This window comes from Podarcis vaucheri, assembly GCF_965113315.1.
Source record: "Podarcis vaucheri genome assembly, chromosome: 17".
NCBI classification, from domain to species: domain Eukaryota; kingdom Metazoa; phylum Chordata; class Lepidosauria; order Squamata; family Lacertidae; genus Podarcis; species Podarcis vaucheri.
Window position 1 is genome coordinate 22,000,085 of NC_138755.1, and position 17,019 is coordinate 22,017,103.

Below are 17,019 nucleotides of genomic sequence, written 5' to 3' on the forward strand. Positions count from 1 at the left end.
TCTTTCCTACAGTGGGTTCAAGGTCATATTGTAAATTATTTTGTGAAAGTACTAAAACACAATAAGTGCGAGTGGATGTTAAAGGATCCAACCCCAATCGCACAGCAAATGCAAAATGTGGAAACTTTGCAAAGAGGTTGAGACGTGTCTTTTGCTGTACAGGAGCTAAAACCAGGCACTCAATAAGAATGCACTGTGTAGTTAACTTACAGTACAATGGTATACATGCCTACTCAGAAGTAAGTCTCTTTGTGTTTAATGCAGCTTCCATTTAGCCCAGGCTATGGTTTTGCATTTGCACTGTGTGTGTGTGGGGGGGAATGGGGTTCTTGTGCCTTTAACAGTTGTGGAACAGGCAGAAATTCAACAGCATAAGCCATTTCTACTATGGCAATAAAATTATGGGGAAAGCTTCACCCGTTCTGTCTCTCATACATTTTATTACATGTGTGTTCCCCAATTTGTTCTGAGGCCCTCCACTACATCTGCAAAAGAGGGCAGAAATTTGCATAAGACACAAGTCTATGCAAATTTTATGCAGATGTGTCTGCCTTTTGCAAGTGTTTCAGAAGGTCCAGCCCACAGACAAGTTTACTGAACGCAGAAAATCCTGTTGAATCCCCTGATAATGCATAACCGTTAACCTTTTACATACATATGTGCAGTGCCAGATTTACGTATAAGCTAAACAAGCTTAGGGCCCCACTCTCTCCCTAAAAAACTTAAAGGGAAAAAACGTGGATGTACATTTCCGAACTATAAGATAAAAAATAAATAAAATAAAACCTATATACAGCAACAGTGTTTTGTGTTGTGTAGGCTCCTATGATGTAAGTAATGGGCCCCGCCTGCTAGCCCACTCCCTAAAATATCACTGGTTTGCTCATTTCTATATATAGGGTGCCTACATTCTGCATGGACTGGCGATTTTGTTAGGTGCAAATGGCTTTAGATACTTATTAGGTCCATAAATTACCATATAGCATATATTCAACACACAAAAAAAGCAACAATTTGTTGTTGACAAATGACAGCTGGACATATAAAGGGCCCCATTACCTTCAGGAGCTTAGGGGCTCATCAACCTAAATCCAGCCCTGCATGTGTGCAAGGAAGGGTGAGGGTGGAAGCAATCACATATATCTGGTATGTGCATATTGTCATAAAGGCAATTCATAAGGCAATTTAGTCACTGGGCAATTGTGCACTGAACTTATCCACATTGCTGGGTATGTGAAAAGGATATTTACTTTTATGTAGAGAGACTTATCCAAAACTGGAGGTCATTCAAATAAGTGAAGGCAAAGCACCACTTCCCACAATATGCAATTAATATTATGAAAGGAACAGAAATGTCAAGCGTTTGCTCGAATGCTATGGAGGCATCGGAGAGATACATTTTTAGGAACAACATAAAACTTGCAGTCAACTTACGGATTCCGAGTGTTCCATAACAGCTAAAATAAAGACGACATATTCTTGGCCGTTTTGGAGCTGCTTGTTTTCAAAACCACCATACTGTTTCTTATCCCCCAGGGTGAACTCAGTAGGAAGAACTTCAAAGTGTGCTGCAATATATGGCTTTAAATCTGCTTCCCTCCCCAAACGAATACTTCGGCGTTTCCGTGCTATCTCTTTAAGTAGCTTTGGGGTAGGAGAGGAAAAAGAGAGAGAAAAGGGAGAAAACAGAAAGATAACTGTAAACAAGATTAATGTAACTTATTGACAGGCTGATTTTTTAAAAAAAATGTATTAAGTCCTAGGAACTACAAAAAATAAAATTCAGTGTCATTTCATGACAACCCCAGTTACAGTTATCTGGGAGTAAGTCCCAGGAGGCTTGCTTCAGAATAGAAATGTACAGGAGTGTGCTATAAATTACAATAATGCCAGCACTTTTATATTAAGTAGTACGCCTCTTTAGAGTTCCACACAACTTGCAGCCTCATTCTCAGTTCAGGAAAAACCGCTGTTACACTTAGCTAGGAGTAGGTACCATTCAATTCAATGAGCTTACTACTGAGTGGAAATGCATAGCATAGTTGTAAATCTCATTTATATATGTAAATCTCATATATACTGTTTATTCTTAGCAAGAAGAGGATGTCAAAATCAGATTTTTAAAAATGAATTTTTAGTTACTGATATTGTTGCCCACACTAATTCTTTTTAAAGGAAAACATACAAAAAATAAAGACTATGAAGCATTTGAGATATGAGTATTACCATTTCCCCCCCATCACATATCAAATGACGGTCAGCAATAAGACACTTTTTTCCATCAAGTTAATGGTTTTTTATTGCAAAATTGAAGCAAAATATTTTTAAAATGCTACAGCCAGTACAGAAAAAAGGTAAGCGATCTAGGGCACATAACTCATTACGACATCAACAGACTGCAAGTCAACCCACACCCAAAAACTTTTTTAAATAAGAAAAATTAACTGTTATTAACTGTTTAAAAAGTTACACCATTTATGCAGTTAGCTTAGTGCTTGTTTAATGCATCATGCTAAACCAAACCTTGGCTTATTGCACAGACGAGTGTCTGCAGGCTCCCAAAGAAGCCACAGATGCAGCCGGTCCTGAATTAGGACCTTTGTACTCGCAGGAGGAGTGCTCACCTTCGGGCAAAACAGGGAGGTGAGTCGTCGGGGGATCAGGACCGGCCACTACCCTGACAAAGATAAAAGGCTGTTGGACCCCACCCCAGGTTGTGGGAGCAACATTAAAAGGTAAAGGTACCCCTGCCTGTAAGGGCCAGTCGTGTCCGACTCTAGGGTTGTGTGGCCATCTCACTTAAGAGGCCGGGGGCCAGCGCTGTCCGGAGACACTTCCGGGTCACGTGGCCAGCGTGACAAAGCTGCTCTGGCGAGCCAGCACCAGCGCAGCACACGGAAACGCCGTTTACCTTCCCGCTATAAAGCGGTACCTATTTATCTACTTGCACTTAGGGGTGCTTTCGAACTGCTCGGTGGGCAGGAGCTGGGACCGAAAGACGGGAGCTCACTCCGCCGCGGGGATTCGAACCACCGACCATGCGATCGGGAAGTCCTAGGCACTGAGGTTTTACCCACAGCGCCACCCGCGTCCCGGGAGCAACATTGCTGTATGCCAAATCCTGTCTGAGATCCTGTACCTGCCCTTGCCTGGTTTCCTGCCTCGTGTCCTGCCTTGGCCCTGTTGGACTGACTCCCAGCGAAACCTTTGGATTTTGGACCGGTCCTGGACCGCGGGTTTCATGGGTTACCCCCAGGCCCAGCACACATTGCGTTTAACTAACTATTAATGCCACAAATCGTGACATTATGTCTATGCTGCAGAATGTCAATACCAGTGAACAGGTTTAGGAATGAAATAAGTATTCAGTTAGCAAAAATGTTTAAAAGCTATGCTAGTAACCTTCTAGTAAGTAGACTGTGTATGGCCTTCTAAGAACATGCCATGGATTGGCAATGGCACAGAGGAAATGGAAGAAGATCATGGTGAGGGGTGTAGCAACAACTGGTACACACCAGGACTAGCTGAATATGGGGAAGGGGAGGTTGGGGACTTAGGAGGAACTCACAGGACATCAGAGGACCTTGCAGGGCCAGCCAACAGTTCAGGGGAGACATCATCATCAGAACCAGAGGTTTCCCCATCTTCACAGACATGGAAAGCTCTGGGGTGTCAGGAACAGGGAGAAGTGCACTCCAGGAGACTGAGGCAGGTAAAGGAACACAGCCCAGCTCACCAGGGGCCAGGTGGAGATCATGGGACTCATTAGGATATTGTGGTCCCTCAGTGAGATTAGGCTCAGGGAAGGTGAGGGCCACCCGCTTTGTTAAGTGGACACAGCTACTCAGCTGGAACAATCGATCAAGGTGCATCAATCAAGCTTGCGAAGGATAGAAGGGAAGCAAGACAGAGACTCTGTGTCTGCTCAACTTTCTCCATCGATGGAGCACAGCTTGGCCACTTCAGGAACTCCACCGGCCTGTGAATTCGGAACGAACCCCAGGTCCCAACTCTGGAGGCAGGAGTTTGACCTTGCTTGTTATATCATACCTGGACCAGTTTTTGACCATTTGGTCTGTCTGACTACTCTCTGGTGTTGCCCTTGGGACTGTGTGCACTATCAGGACTTGCCTCCGGGTATGCTTAGGTTCAGGACAGTACAGAAAATTGTATTGTAGAAAAAGATGTTTACATTTGTCCTTAACTGCGGAAGCTGAAGTTACATATAAGTCTGGTCTCTAGAATCAAAGGAGTAAAATTTTGTAAAGGGACAACTGTACAAAATATTTATTTTTGCCCGTGCCAAAAGAACTGAGAAATTGGTTTTCATTTGGAAATCAAGATTTGTGATTACATGTGTATGTCTCTGCACTAGCATAAGTAAGAGAGGAGGAAGATTTCACCCTAAATCACATGAATGAATAGACCTGAAGTGCACCCCTTCCTTCATTCATATTTTAGTTATAGATGATGCTGTTGTCATATATCATTAGCATCATGTGTATCCCTTGAAATGCTTTTCCCCCTCCCGATCAAGGTTAATTTGAAAAGCAATGAAGTCATCAAAATCTGTTCCCAAATACCTTCCAGATCCTGTCCATAATATGTTCTTATTCTTGTGTATTTTTTTGTAATACTCTTGCAGATTCTTGTAATACTTTCTTCTTGCAGATTTCACAACATTTAGAAATGCATTTTAATATTATTTAGCAAAGGCATTTTCATGTTAATATTAGGATTTCAGCTGAAGAAAATTTAAATGCAATGTACTTAGAAAATAAAGCTAGGCAGAACTTACAAAAGGCACAAAATACAATATTTAGATGCCACACGCACCCTTTTGCAGAAAATAAGTGTATAAATGGCATTTAGCATAAAAGTTAGTGGCATTAGTTGACTCTGCTGAGAGAGAGTCTTACATGAAATAATATCATCTTCACAGTTGGTTCACAGAATAATAACATGCACTAGGCTGGGATGGTGGGACTTCGAGTGCTTAGTGAATTCAATTTGAACAACATATGAAAGGAAAAGACACCTCTCTCTCTCTCTCTCTCTCAGTTGAAATTGGTTTATGGTGTGTACAAATGTAAACATTCTTAAGCATCTTCTAAAGCTTTTACTACAGATTCATCAGCACCCTTCCTTAAGTTTTCTAGGCCTCATTGGGTAAATTGTATCATCACCTACTGCTTTTGGAAGTTGTTATTGGAGGTACACCCTGGAACAGGCATAGGAAAACTCGGGCCTCCAGATGTTTTGGGACTACAACTCCCATCATCCCTGACCACTGGTCCTGTTAGCTAGGGATGATGGGAGTTGTAGTCCCAAAACATCTGGAGGGCCGAGTTTGCCTATGTCTGCCCTGGAAGTATGTTCTCAAGAGCCAGACTTTCGTAATGCAAAATGTTAGTGGTCAGAGAGGGCGTTGGTTCTCTTCAGCTGTGCAGATAGCATTTATGTGTGAGGTTTGCTACATTATTGTTGAAATAATGGCCAATCTGGGCTCATGTTACTTTCTTTTAGTTTATTTCTCCATACTCTGTTCCAGATGTTGGACACTGCATATGATAGAAGATGCCTAAAGGTTACTTGAGAGGCCACCTTGCCCTTTATATACCCAGTGGGCAGAGCTTTTTTTCAGCTGGAGCTGCACTTGGGCACCTCTCAAGTGACAGGCACCACTGCACATGTTCCAGCTTGTTAGCATCCTTCTTAAATTATGGTGCCCAGAATTGGACACAGTATTCCAGGTGCGGTCTTAGCAAGGCAGAATAGAATGGTACTATTACTTCCCTTGATCTAAACACTATACTTCTGTTGATGCAGCCTAGAATAGCATTAGCTTTTTTCCTGCTGCATAACACTCTTGACTCATGTTAAGCTTGTGGTCAGCCAAGACACCCTAGGTCCTTTTCACATATACCACTATATCAGTCATCAATATTTTTATCAGTGCCAACACTGTGAGAAGTACCATTCAGCAAATACCCTTCCCAATGTTAACTAAAGGCTTCCTGCCTGAAGATCTCTAATTCCTTTCTGCTGAACCGGGTGGGGGTGTGGGGAAGGTAGGGATTAATGATGAATAGCTTCTTAATTTTGCCAGTGCTTGTTCATGTTAATTACTGGTGTCCTCTTACTTCTTTCAAATCGCAAAATAATACTGTTGTGCTATAAACAACTGAGAGAAAAATGAGAAGAAACAAGTGATCAAAGATCGTCTCCTCTGCGGATACAGAAACCGACACCGAGGTAATTAAGAAAGGCTATTCATCACTAATTTCCTAGCAGCAACCAACAAGAAGCATTAAAAAGTGCATGGACTGAGAATAAAGAAAAATGTTTAAGCACAACGACCATTTGAGGCCTCGATAGCCTTTTATGTGTTCACACACAGGACAGGATAGAGCTGCAATTGTGCTTTATTGAAAAATACTAATGATAAAAAGTCACAAAACATGCAGCAGGACAACACAGGAAACAATTAACTATGACAATGTGACCATGAAACAATCTGTGTTCTCCATGAAAAGTGACTGAAATTTTGGCAATTTTAGAGGCAAGGAGTTTAGCTTTAAGGGCAAAATCTAATCTAAGGCTAATTCTGCCTACAGAGACAACCCTGAAGTCACCGTGTTTCCTGATACTTCATTGTTATGGATAAATGTATCACCGCTGCAAAGCTGGAACACCTGCATTGATAATCTTTGTATAGGCATTCCATGAGCATAGTATTAACGTGCACAACTTAAAACACGGAGTTCTCTTAGAAGCTTTAAAAAATCTAAAGTATCAGAAACTTCAGAGTCGCTGCATGAAGAGTAGCTCACTTTGGAGATGTTTTCCGTCCCCTCGTGAGTTACTATTGGAAGCAATTCTGAAAGATATATGAAGGGCTTCAGCTCTCGATCAGAAACAATTTTCATTTTCCAGTCAATGCATATCTTATTTCTTCCACCATTAATTCTACAATGTGGTCTCAATTGTATCTGTAAAAAATGGAAAAGAACCCATCCTGCCCCAAATGTTTCTGAATTTAATAAATGTCCTTTATCAAACTATTATACAGATTAATGCACCACAACTTGCACGATGATTAAAATGACCCTTTGTTATGGAAAGCAGCAGCAGCAGCAGCAGCACATACCCAAAGAACTTAATGGCGAGAAAGGTCAATGTCAACTACAGAATTCAGAATGGAATCTGTTAATTTTGCTGAAATGGACTGTGTAGTTTTGCAAGTTAAAAATGGTCTGTGTCCCGTTACTGGACTGTTGAATTTTTAATTGTTCCACTGTGTTTGATGGCAACTAAAACTGAGTTTAGCTGCTTTTTGCCTCTCTAGACAACTCCAGGTCATTAAAAAGAAGAAACCACATTAAAGCAAGCAGTCTGCACATACTGAATGTTGTTAGTACAAGCAAAACACAGCCGAAAGTCATGGAGTTGGCTAATGGCTTAAGAGAAATACAGAGACCTCCCATTCTTCATAACAATGACCAATGGGTTCTATTGAGTCCTGAGGAAATCTGTGTAGACATTGTGCCTGAAATGAGGCTGGACTATATTTTTGTTAGGGCAATTCAAAGAGAGCAAGCTCCTTAGGGTTTTGTTGTTGTTGTTTGTGAAGAAAATGGAAATTGGTGTTACTATGAATTTCTATTTGAAGAGTAGACTGGAGGACAATCAGTTAACAGGATGGTTCCTCCAGCTGGGGGAGTATATAGGCAAGGTATAGGCCAGGCATCCCCAAACACGGCCCTCCAGATATTTTTGGACTACAATTCTCAGCATCCCTGACCACTGGTCCTGTTAGCTAGGGATGATGGGAGTTGTAGTCCCAAAACATCTGAAGGGCTAAGTTTGGGGATGCCTGGTATAGGCTTTGAAGACTATTGCCTCCTCTTCCACAGAGAGGGGCCATGCTGCTGTACAGATCATATTGACAGCACTAAGGAGACCCCCTCAATCCCTCAAGTTCATAAACCACATTCGATACAAAAAAATTAATGATGACACAAGGACAGGAACCCAAGAAGATACTGTATTATAGCACAGAACGAGAATACCTCACACATGATAATGAATTTTCAGATAACTAAGATGACCTGAGTAGGAATTTACTAATTATTATTTTTATTTATTTAATTTCTATATCACCCTATACCTGAAGGTCTCAAGGCGGTTCACATAAAATATCAAATACATAAAATCCAAACAAAACCAACAACCCAATTAAAAAAACTCCCAAAGAGCCAGCATTTTAAAAAGGGTATAGGATGTAGAGAAGATCAAGTCAGGCAAAGGCTGATTGAAAAGGAACGTTTTTGCCTGGTGCCTAAAGGTGTATAGTGAAGGTGCCAGGCGAACTTCCCTGGGGAAAGCATTCCACAGTCTGGGCTTTCATCCTGTAGTAATAAGGAGATGTTGTGTTGTTCTGAATGCCCTGGGAATTTATATAGGATGGGCTGGATAAACCTGGCTCGAATGTCAATATAATACTGGCAATGAAGAAGGGCATGTCCCGCTGTTTCCTGCTGCCCAGGGCACATGGGTATTTCCTCTCCTCATATGGTATCTTCCTATAGTGGCCTTCTTGAATTGCTGAAGGGAGAGCCTGACAGTGGGCCAAGGTAAAAGCCCTTTGAACAGCACCCATTGGAGTAAGGAAGGGAATTCTGTGACTACTAAGTTTTAAGCACCGTATCCACTTTATCATTTTGATGAATGGGTGGGTGGGTGCCCATGTTGCAACCCTACCGATGTCTAGAAAGTGGAGACTTCCTTTGAATGCTGCTGAGGTATCAGCACCCCAAAAAGATTTTGCAGTTGAACCTGCAACAGGAGACTTGTCCAGTGTTGTATGTAGCATTTTTCATTTTGACAAAGTAATAATAAATAAATAAATAAATAAAAGTAAAAATGTACACCCCACCCCCGAGACCATTCCATTGTAACTATCTAACCTCCCAAAATTTCAACACCTCTTGTGATGGTTTGACCCCTTTCCATTTCAACAGCACAAATTCTATAAATACCTCCCACATCTCCTCAAAATCATTTCTCCTGCATATTCTGTCTTACTTTAATAAAGGTAAAGGGACACCTGACCATTAGGTCCAGTCGTGGCTGATTCTGGGGTTGCAGAGCTCATCTCGCTTTATTGGCCGAGGGAGCTGGCATACAGCTTCCAGGTCATGTGGCCAGCATGACTAAGCCACTTCTGGTGAACCAGAGCAGCGCACGGAAACGCTGTTTACCTTCCCGCCAGAGCGGTACCTATTTATCTACTTGCACTTTGACGTGCTTTCAGACTGCTAGGTGGGCAGGAGCAGGGACCGAGCAACGGGAGCTCACCCCGTCGCAGGAATTTGAACCGCCGACCTTCTGATCGACAAGTCTTAGGCTCTGTGGTTTACCCCACAGCGCCACCTGCGTCCCCTCTTACCTTAATAGCACATGTTAATTTATCATTAATAGCTATGTGCCACACCTATGGCTTCTCCTCAGATCTTAGAAATCTTTCACCTTTTACTAAGCTCTCTAGCTGTGCACAGGATTAAATTCCACTTCGATCACAGCTGGGGAGGGAACAGCTTCCCTGCCTGCTGTGGCCAGACAACACTCCACTCTCCACCTAATTAATTAAGGAAAAACCGAAGATGTAGCTACATATTATATACATTAAGAGGGATGTGCAGGTCGGTCCTCAGGAACTTCAGCATTGATAATGCAAACTCTACTAGGCAGATTAAGCTCTCTATGCCAAACTAACAAGTACCACTGTTAACAGAAAGGGGCCAGTATCTGCTGAAGACCTTTCATTCCACTTTCTGACCCAGACTCCCTGCATCTGAATGTGCTGAATTCATATGAACGCTCAAGCATGCTATGCCAGTTCATCACAGGGAAGTCATCCAAGGTTACTTTGCAAGTAGTTCAGTGTTGTTGATGTCTACCTTTCGCACAGATGTCCTTTCCTCTTAGGTCTGAGAGCATGTAAAAGTGCAATCTGAGAATCATAATTGGTTGTTCCCAAAATAACTGGGGATTTCCAAAGTCAGTTGTGCCCACCAGAATTTGAGTCTGAAGGTGTGTTATATAAAGTACTTCCGCACACATCTTCAGACAGGATTACAATTTTCAAGTATAGAGTTTACTCATCTCTCTATTAACTAATACAGTGAACGAGAAGAAGGTTTTTTTTAAAAAAATAAAAAATAAAAAAATTCAATCAATTCAAAATGCCATATGTGTCACAATAATGGGATGTTTTGAAATTAATGGAGTAATTCGCCCACAAGCAAGATAGAAACTGACAGGTAAATATATGTTAATTAACAGCCCAGTTATTACAGTGCTATTCGGTGAATATGTAAAGTGTCTCTCTCATTGTGCCTAATCTTGGAGCATAGAGGAAAACGAACATGAGACAGACATATACCAGCACGGGAGAATCAAGTAAAGAGAACTGAGAGGTAGGTCAAATGTTAAACTGCAGAGCAAATGGCAATTTAGCATGTGATTCAGCTTTGGCAAACACCCCATTAAACGAACCAGACCTTTATTGGAGTTCATATCAATGGTGATTAAGTTTTTGCTGACAACTCATTTCACCTACTGCATTACATCTTATAAACGGCAAGGAATAAAATATTAATGCCAACAAAGATCAGACAGTGTGTGTGCCTCATTGCAACTTAATGTCTTTTAATTTAAGTAATTAGCTTTTTGTTTCTGTCCCCAGAGGCGAACGCCAATACAAAATGATAAGATTTTTATTTTTTTTAAAAAAAGTCAAATTTGCTGACATGGGTACATTAATTGGACACAATCATTAAGGCTGTTTCTATCACAAACAATTTTACAGGGAAAAATGAGCTAAAATAAGCACACAGTACCTCGTCTAATTCCATTTCGTCTGGGCTCTCTCGTGGTTTCATGAATTTTCCATCAGACTTCTTTATCAAAGGCACAATTACTATATAGTAACCTCTGCAAAAAAACCAAACATAAGATGAGGCCTGCAAAAAGGGAACAGTGTGTTTATATTGCTTCAGTTACATGATGCTCCCATGTGGAGTAATCTGTAAAAAAACCCCTCTTTACTCTCCAGTAGAACCACCTCTTTGCATATCTTGGGCATGAAAACTTCTCATCATCTGAAATTTATTGATATAACGTGCATATTGCCAGCATAAAGTTAATTCACAATTCTATGGGTTCAATTCCTTGAGCAGGGTTTCACTCTAACAGAAGGGAAGAAGGGTTTTTAAAACCAATTCTCTTGAGAATTAGAGGACCTTCTGAAGCGTTGTAAGAAAGAGTTGACTGGTTAAATTGCCTCCCCTCCTTCCTCAAGGAGACAGTAGTCAGTTAGAGCTTCTTCCACCAGAAGAAGTAATTTCATTTGTGGAAAGGCGGATCTGGATCCAACCATACACATCCAAATATCAAATTAATTTACCCATAATATCAAATTAATTCAGAATTCTATATATATATATATATTATCCAAATATATAAAATGCTCCATTCCACAGTTCTCTGATAAATGCAATAGAACTATTCATGAAATATCACCTTGATTTTAGAAGATACACTTAATCGACGCTCTTAAATACTATGAATGTAGCCAAATAAACGAGATTCCAGTGAACTCAAAGGTGTAATGATAAAAGAGAAATTCACTTAAATAAAATACTACTTACACGAACCTTTAATTTAGGGTGCAATCCTATACACAGTTACCTGGAAGTAAATCCCACTGAAGTGATAGACCCTTGCTTCTGAGTAGGCATGTACAGGATTGCACTGATCAATATTTTAAGGTTTACAAAACAGTTTAAAGCAGATGGCATTTGTGATCTCCGAACATTGAAACCAAACAAAAACAAAAATTAGACGTGCTATCATACTGTTGGCCCTCAAAGTTAGCTGGATGACAGGGACAACAATTAAAGGAATGAAATACATTTTTAAAGACCTAAATAGGATTTGTTCTTTTACTCACTATTGGTGTAGGGATTGAAACTATGCATTACCAAAACATCAGTCTATTCCAGTAATAATTACAACAAACTTGGATTAGAAAAAGGAAACGTCTTCTGGTCCGTTTTTTCTGATGCTTAATTTTTGAAGTATTAAGGCTGAAATCTTATACCCAATTATCTGGGATTAAGCCTCACCAAACACGCTGGGGTTTACTTCCGAGAAGACATGCATAGGATTGAACTGTGAGTGTTGCTACTGAATTTTTCAAACGAATCAAATCTGGAGGCAAAAGGGCTTTGATAGAATTGAAAGGGGTTCTGCAAATTTGTATTTTGTTCTAATGTGTTCACTACATAGAGAGTGGTATGGAAATTTATTGAATAAAATAAATAAATACCCATAGTGGCCTGGAAGAATCCTACATCACCATGTAGCATGACTCCAAGTGGTATTCTGGGGAGAAATGGGGTCCTCTGCTGGTGGCCTCAATTTTAACTGTGGCTGCCAGCCAGGGCCGGATTTAGGTTTGATGAGGCCCTAAGCTCCTGAAGGTAATGGAGCCCTTTATATGTCCAGCTGTCCTTTGTCAACAACAAATTGTCACTTTTGTGTGTGTTGAATTATCTGCTATATGGTAATTTATGGACCTAATAGGTATCTAAAGCCATTTGCACATGCAGAATGTAGGCACCCTATATACAGAAATGAGCAAACCAGTGATATTTTAGGGAGCAGCCTAGCAGGCAGGGCCCATGACTTACATCATAGGAGCCTACACAACACAAAACACTGCTGTTGTATGTAGGTGTGTTTTTTTAATCTTATATTTTGGAAATGTACATCTAGGTTTTTTCCCTTTAAATTTTTTTTGGACTCCTAAGAGAGTGGGGCCCTAAGCTATAGCTTGTTTAGCTTATATATAAATCTGGCACTGCTGTCAGCAATGACCAGCATTTTACTCCAGAATGCTCCCCAGAGCCACAATACATCATGTTGCAGCCTCATTCTGGAACATTATAGGACTTTAAACAGTGGGTGGAAGTACGGAAGAGCACTCCTGACTTCCACACTCCCATCTTCCTCAATCTTTGCACGACCTGGTATAGTAAGAAAGAAAAAGTGGCCTGGAAATACAGCCATTTTACTGCAGGCTATATTATGAACCTATTTTGTCCAAAGTAAAAAGGAGCATTGTTTTAAGAAACAATGTTAAGCTATTGACAAGCCATCTGTAATAGCGAATGGCTTGCCGTTTTTGTCAAATGCAGGCATCACAAATGTTTACATGTAGGTGGAACACATTACATGCCTACTTGTACGAGAAAAACGGAGGTGTCCAGGGTTCAGTAGACTATGTCTTCAGGGCAATGCACTACTTAAAAAGCAGCTTGAAGAAGAAAAACCACTTTGGATAGGCTTTGATATGCACTTTAATAGCTTTCTCCTTCTAAAAAGTATCTTATATCCGTTATCTTTCTTCACCCCATATCAGCAGTTAACGAAGGTGCATGAGAACGATCGTTTCTTGGCAATGACTTGCTACAACCTGTTTTCAAACACCGCAGCAATTCACCTAATGGAACTGAAGCACTTGCAAAATCAATACACATAGGTAGCCAGGTCAGATTACGAAACTTTATCATTTTTCATCCTAGAAGTCATTAAGATTGCTTGCAACCTCTGCTCAAGCATTCCATACAGAGTAGACAAAGTTGTAAGTACAGGTTTAAATTACACATAAAAAGAATCCATGATGGCTTCTTAAGAGAAGTTTGGGAATTTCGTATACATTCTAGCTATTTGCTTCCTTTATCCTAAAACTCAGTTCAGAAAATGTCTCCTGGATCATGCAAAGATCTGCCCTCATAATGTGGCCAATAAATATTGCAAAGTGCTGACTTGACTGTTTAATGTTCTCAGTAATGCCATTTTCAATTAGATAAGAAAATTGGGACTTGAAAACTAAAAGGAACACACTGAAAATAAAGCAGTGCACACACTGATTTGGCTCTAGCCAAAATATCAACAAGTTAATAGAGCTGACATTTACCATAGCTCTGATGCTCATATGCAAAGTCTGCTACAGTGGTGCCTCGCAAGACGAAAATAATCCGTTCTGTGATTCTCTTCGTCTAGCGGTTTTTTCGTCTTGCGAAGCAAGCCCATTGACGGATTAGCGGATTAGCGCTATTAGCGGCTTTTAGCGGCTTATCTGCTGACCGGATCAGCTGATAAGTGGCTTAGCGGCTTAGAAAAAGGAGGGGAGGGAAAAAACCCAGCAGGAACTCGCAAGACATTGTCGTCTTGCAAAGCAAGCCCATAGGAAATTCGTTTTGCGAAGCACCTCCAAAACGGAAAACTCTTTCGTCTAGCGAGTTTTCCGTCTTAGAATCATAGAATCATAGAGTTGGAAGAGACCACAAGGGCCATCGAGTCCAACCCCCTGCCAAGCAGGAAACACCATCAGAGCACTCCTGACATATGGTTGTCAAGCCTCTGCTTAAAGACCTCCAAAGTAGGAGACTCCACCACACTCCTTGGCAGCAAATTCCACTGTCGAACAGCTCTCACTGTCAGGAAGTTCTTCCTAATGTTTAGGTGGAATCTTCTTTCTTGTAGTTTGGATCCATTGCTCCGTGTCCGCTTCTCCGGAGCAGCAGAAAACAACCTTTCTCCCTCCTCCATGTGACATCCTTTTATATATTTGAACATGGCTATCATATCACCCCTTAACCTCCTCTTCTCCAGGCTAAACATGCCCAGCTCCCTTAGCCGTTCCTCATAAGGCATCGTTTCCAGGCCTTTGACCATTTTGGTTGCCCTCCTCTGGACACGTTCCAGTTTGTCAGTGTCCTTCTTGAATTGTGGTGCCCAGAACTGGACACAGTACTCCAGGTGTGGTCTGACCAGAGCAGAATACAGTGGCACTATTACTTCCCTTGATCTAGATGCTATACTCCTATTGATGCAGCCCAGAATTGCATTGGCTTTTTTAGCTGCCGCGTCACACTGTTGGCTCATGTCAAGTTTGTGGTCAACCAAGACTCCTAGATCCTTTTCACATGTACTGCTCTCAAGCCAGGTGTCACCCATCTTGTATTTGTGCCTCTCATTTTTTTTGCCCAAGTACAATACTTTACATTTCTCCCTGTTAAAATTCATCTTGTTTATTTTTGCCCAGTTCTCTAATCTGTCATCTGTCTTGCGAGGCATTCGTCTTGCAGGGCACCACTGTATTAAGTGCAAACATTTCCTCATCTGAAATTAGTTAGCTGCTTTCTACAGTGATTCAGATAGTTGCTATTGCAGCTATCTTGTTCCTGCTTTCCAGTTTTCCCAAATTCAAAACTAGAGGGGAAAGTTCATATATCTGTTGTCCTACATTTGATACGGAGATACAATGTTGTTGAGGCCTTGCAGATACAATGATCTGGATTCAAAAGGCCTGATGATCGTCTTCCAAAGCAACTACTCTATTCTGAACTTTAAAATGGAAAGCGTCATGCTGGTGGTCAACAAAAGAGGTTCAAAGACTGTCTCAAGGCAAATCTTAAAAAATGTAGTATAAACACCGGAAACTGGGAAACACTGGCCTGCGAGCACTCCAGCTGGAGAACAGCCTTTACCAAAGGTGTCATGGGCTTTGAAGACACTCAAACTCAGGACGCAAGGGAGAAACGTGCTAAGAGGAAGGCACGCTTGGCAAATCCACACCGTGATCAACTCCCGCCCGGAAACCAGTCTCCCCACTGTGGAAGGACGTGTGGATCCAGAATTGGCCTCCACAGTCATTTACGGACTCATGGTTAAAACCATGTTTATGGAAGACCATCTTACTCGGCTATGAGGGATTGCCAAAGAAGAAGATTTCACAGCATAACTTTAGCCAATTAATCTCCTCTCAAGCTCACTTCTCTACTGTAATAATTGAACAATGCATTAGCAGAAGTGCCAGAATGGCTCCGTGAGTCTATTCATGAAGTCCCAAGCTTACTACAGTGGTTCCCCTGCAAGACGAATGCCTTGCACGACGGAAAACCCGCTAGACGAAACGGTTTTCCGTTTTTGAGTTGCTTCGCAGGACGAATTTCCCTATGGGCTTGCTTCGCAAGACAAAAATGTCTTGCGAGTCTTGAGGTTTTTTTTCACTTCCCCCCCTTTTTCTAAGCCACTAAGCCACTAATAGCCTTTTAGCAGCTAAGCCGCTAAGCCGCTAAGCCTTTAATAGCCGCTAAACCGCTAATAGCGCTAATCCGCTAAGCCGCTAATAGGGTTGCTTCGCAAGACGAAAGAAACGCTAGACGAAGACACTCGCGGAACGGATTAATTTCGTCTTGCGAGGCAACCCTGTACCTCCCTGACCGATCCAGTTACATTGCAATGCTGCTGCAATTCTGCCCCACTGTGAATTACTCTTGCAAATCACCCCCACATCTATACTTTTCACAGACTGTTAGTCAAAGAAAGAAATTAGGCAGGGGTAAAGGAAGGAAGGAAGAAAAAGGTCTAATACAACTTTAAAGAGCACAGAAAGCTGTTGTGTGTAGACCGTTAAGATGGATGCATATTGCCGACTTAAATCCCTAAAGAAATTACTTGGAATTACATCCACTTGTGCAGCCCGCCAAAGGATATTAATTCTATTTACAGAAACTGTTTTGCGCACTGGTAATAGTATCTATTGTCCACCTGTGAAACGAACCTATTGTGCCAAATGTTTTTTTTTTTTTTAACAAACTCCCTTAACACAACTGGAGACCCTTAGAGCATTCAGTAACACCGGTAGCTCATTCTAGTCAGACAAAGGCATGTTCAGTTCACTGCCGTAAATCAAAATGTGACCCCATTCCTTTAAAAATAAAATAAAAATTAAGGGTAAAAATAGGAAAGGTCAATTTCCTGAACAAAATTAAAAAGAAGCATTTGTAGTTGAACACATACAAGATGTCATTTTAAAAAGTCTAACTGAATTCTTCCTTAACTTCTATATTTGCTCAGCATTCAGCAAACCTAAGGAGCAGG

General features: G+C 41.2%; 1 protein-coding gene across 26 annotated transcripts in view; it reads right to left on the reverse strand.

Moving 5' to 3' along the window:
• The window catches only part of PTPRD (protein tyrosine phosphatase receptor type D), a 1,176,641-nt gene that overhangs the window by 111,211 nt on the left and 1,048,411 nt on the right, over window positions 1-17,019 (reverse strand). For all 26 annotated transcript variants that reach the window (XM_082204501.1, XM_082204490.1, XM_082204511.1 and 23 more), the window contains 2 exons: window positions 10,905-10,998; window positions 1,435-1,644 (listed from right to left, as the gene is read on the reverse strand). In XM_082204501.1, the coding sequence (XP_082060627.1) occupies window positions 1,435-1,644; window positions 10,905-10,998 (304 nt within the window). The remainder of the gene's footprint in view (window positions 1-1,434; window positions 1,645-10,904; window positions 10,999-17,019) is intronic.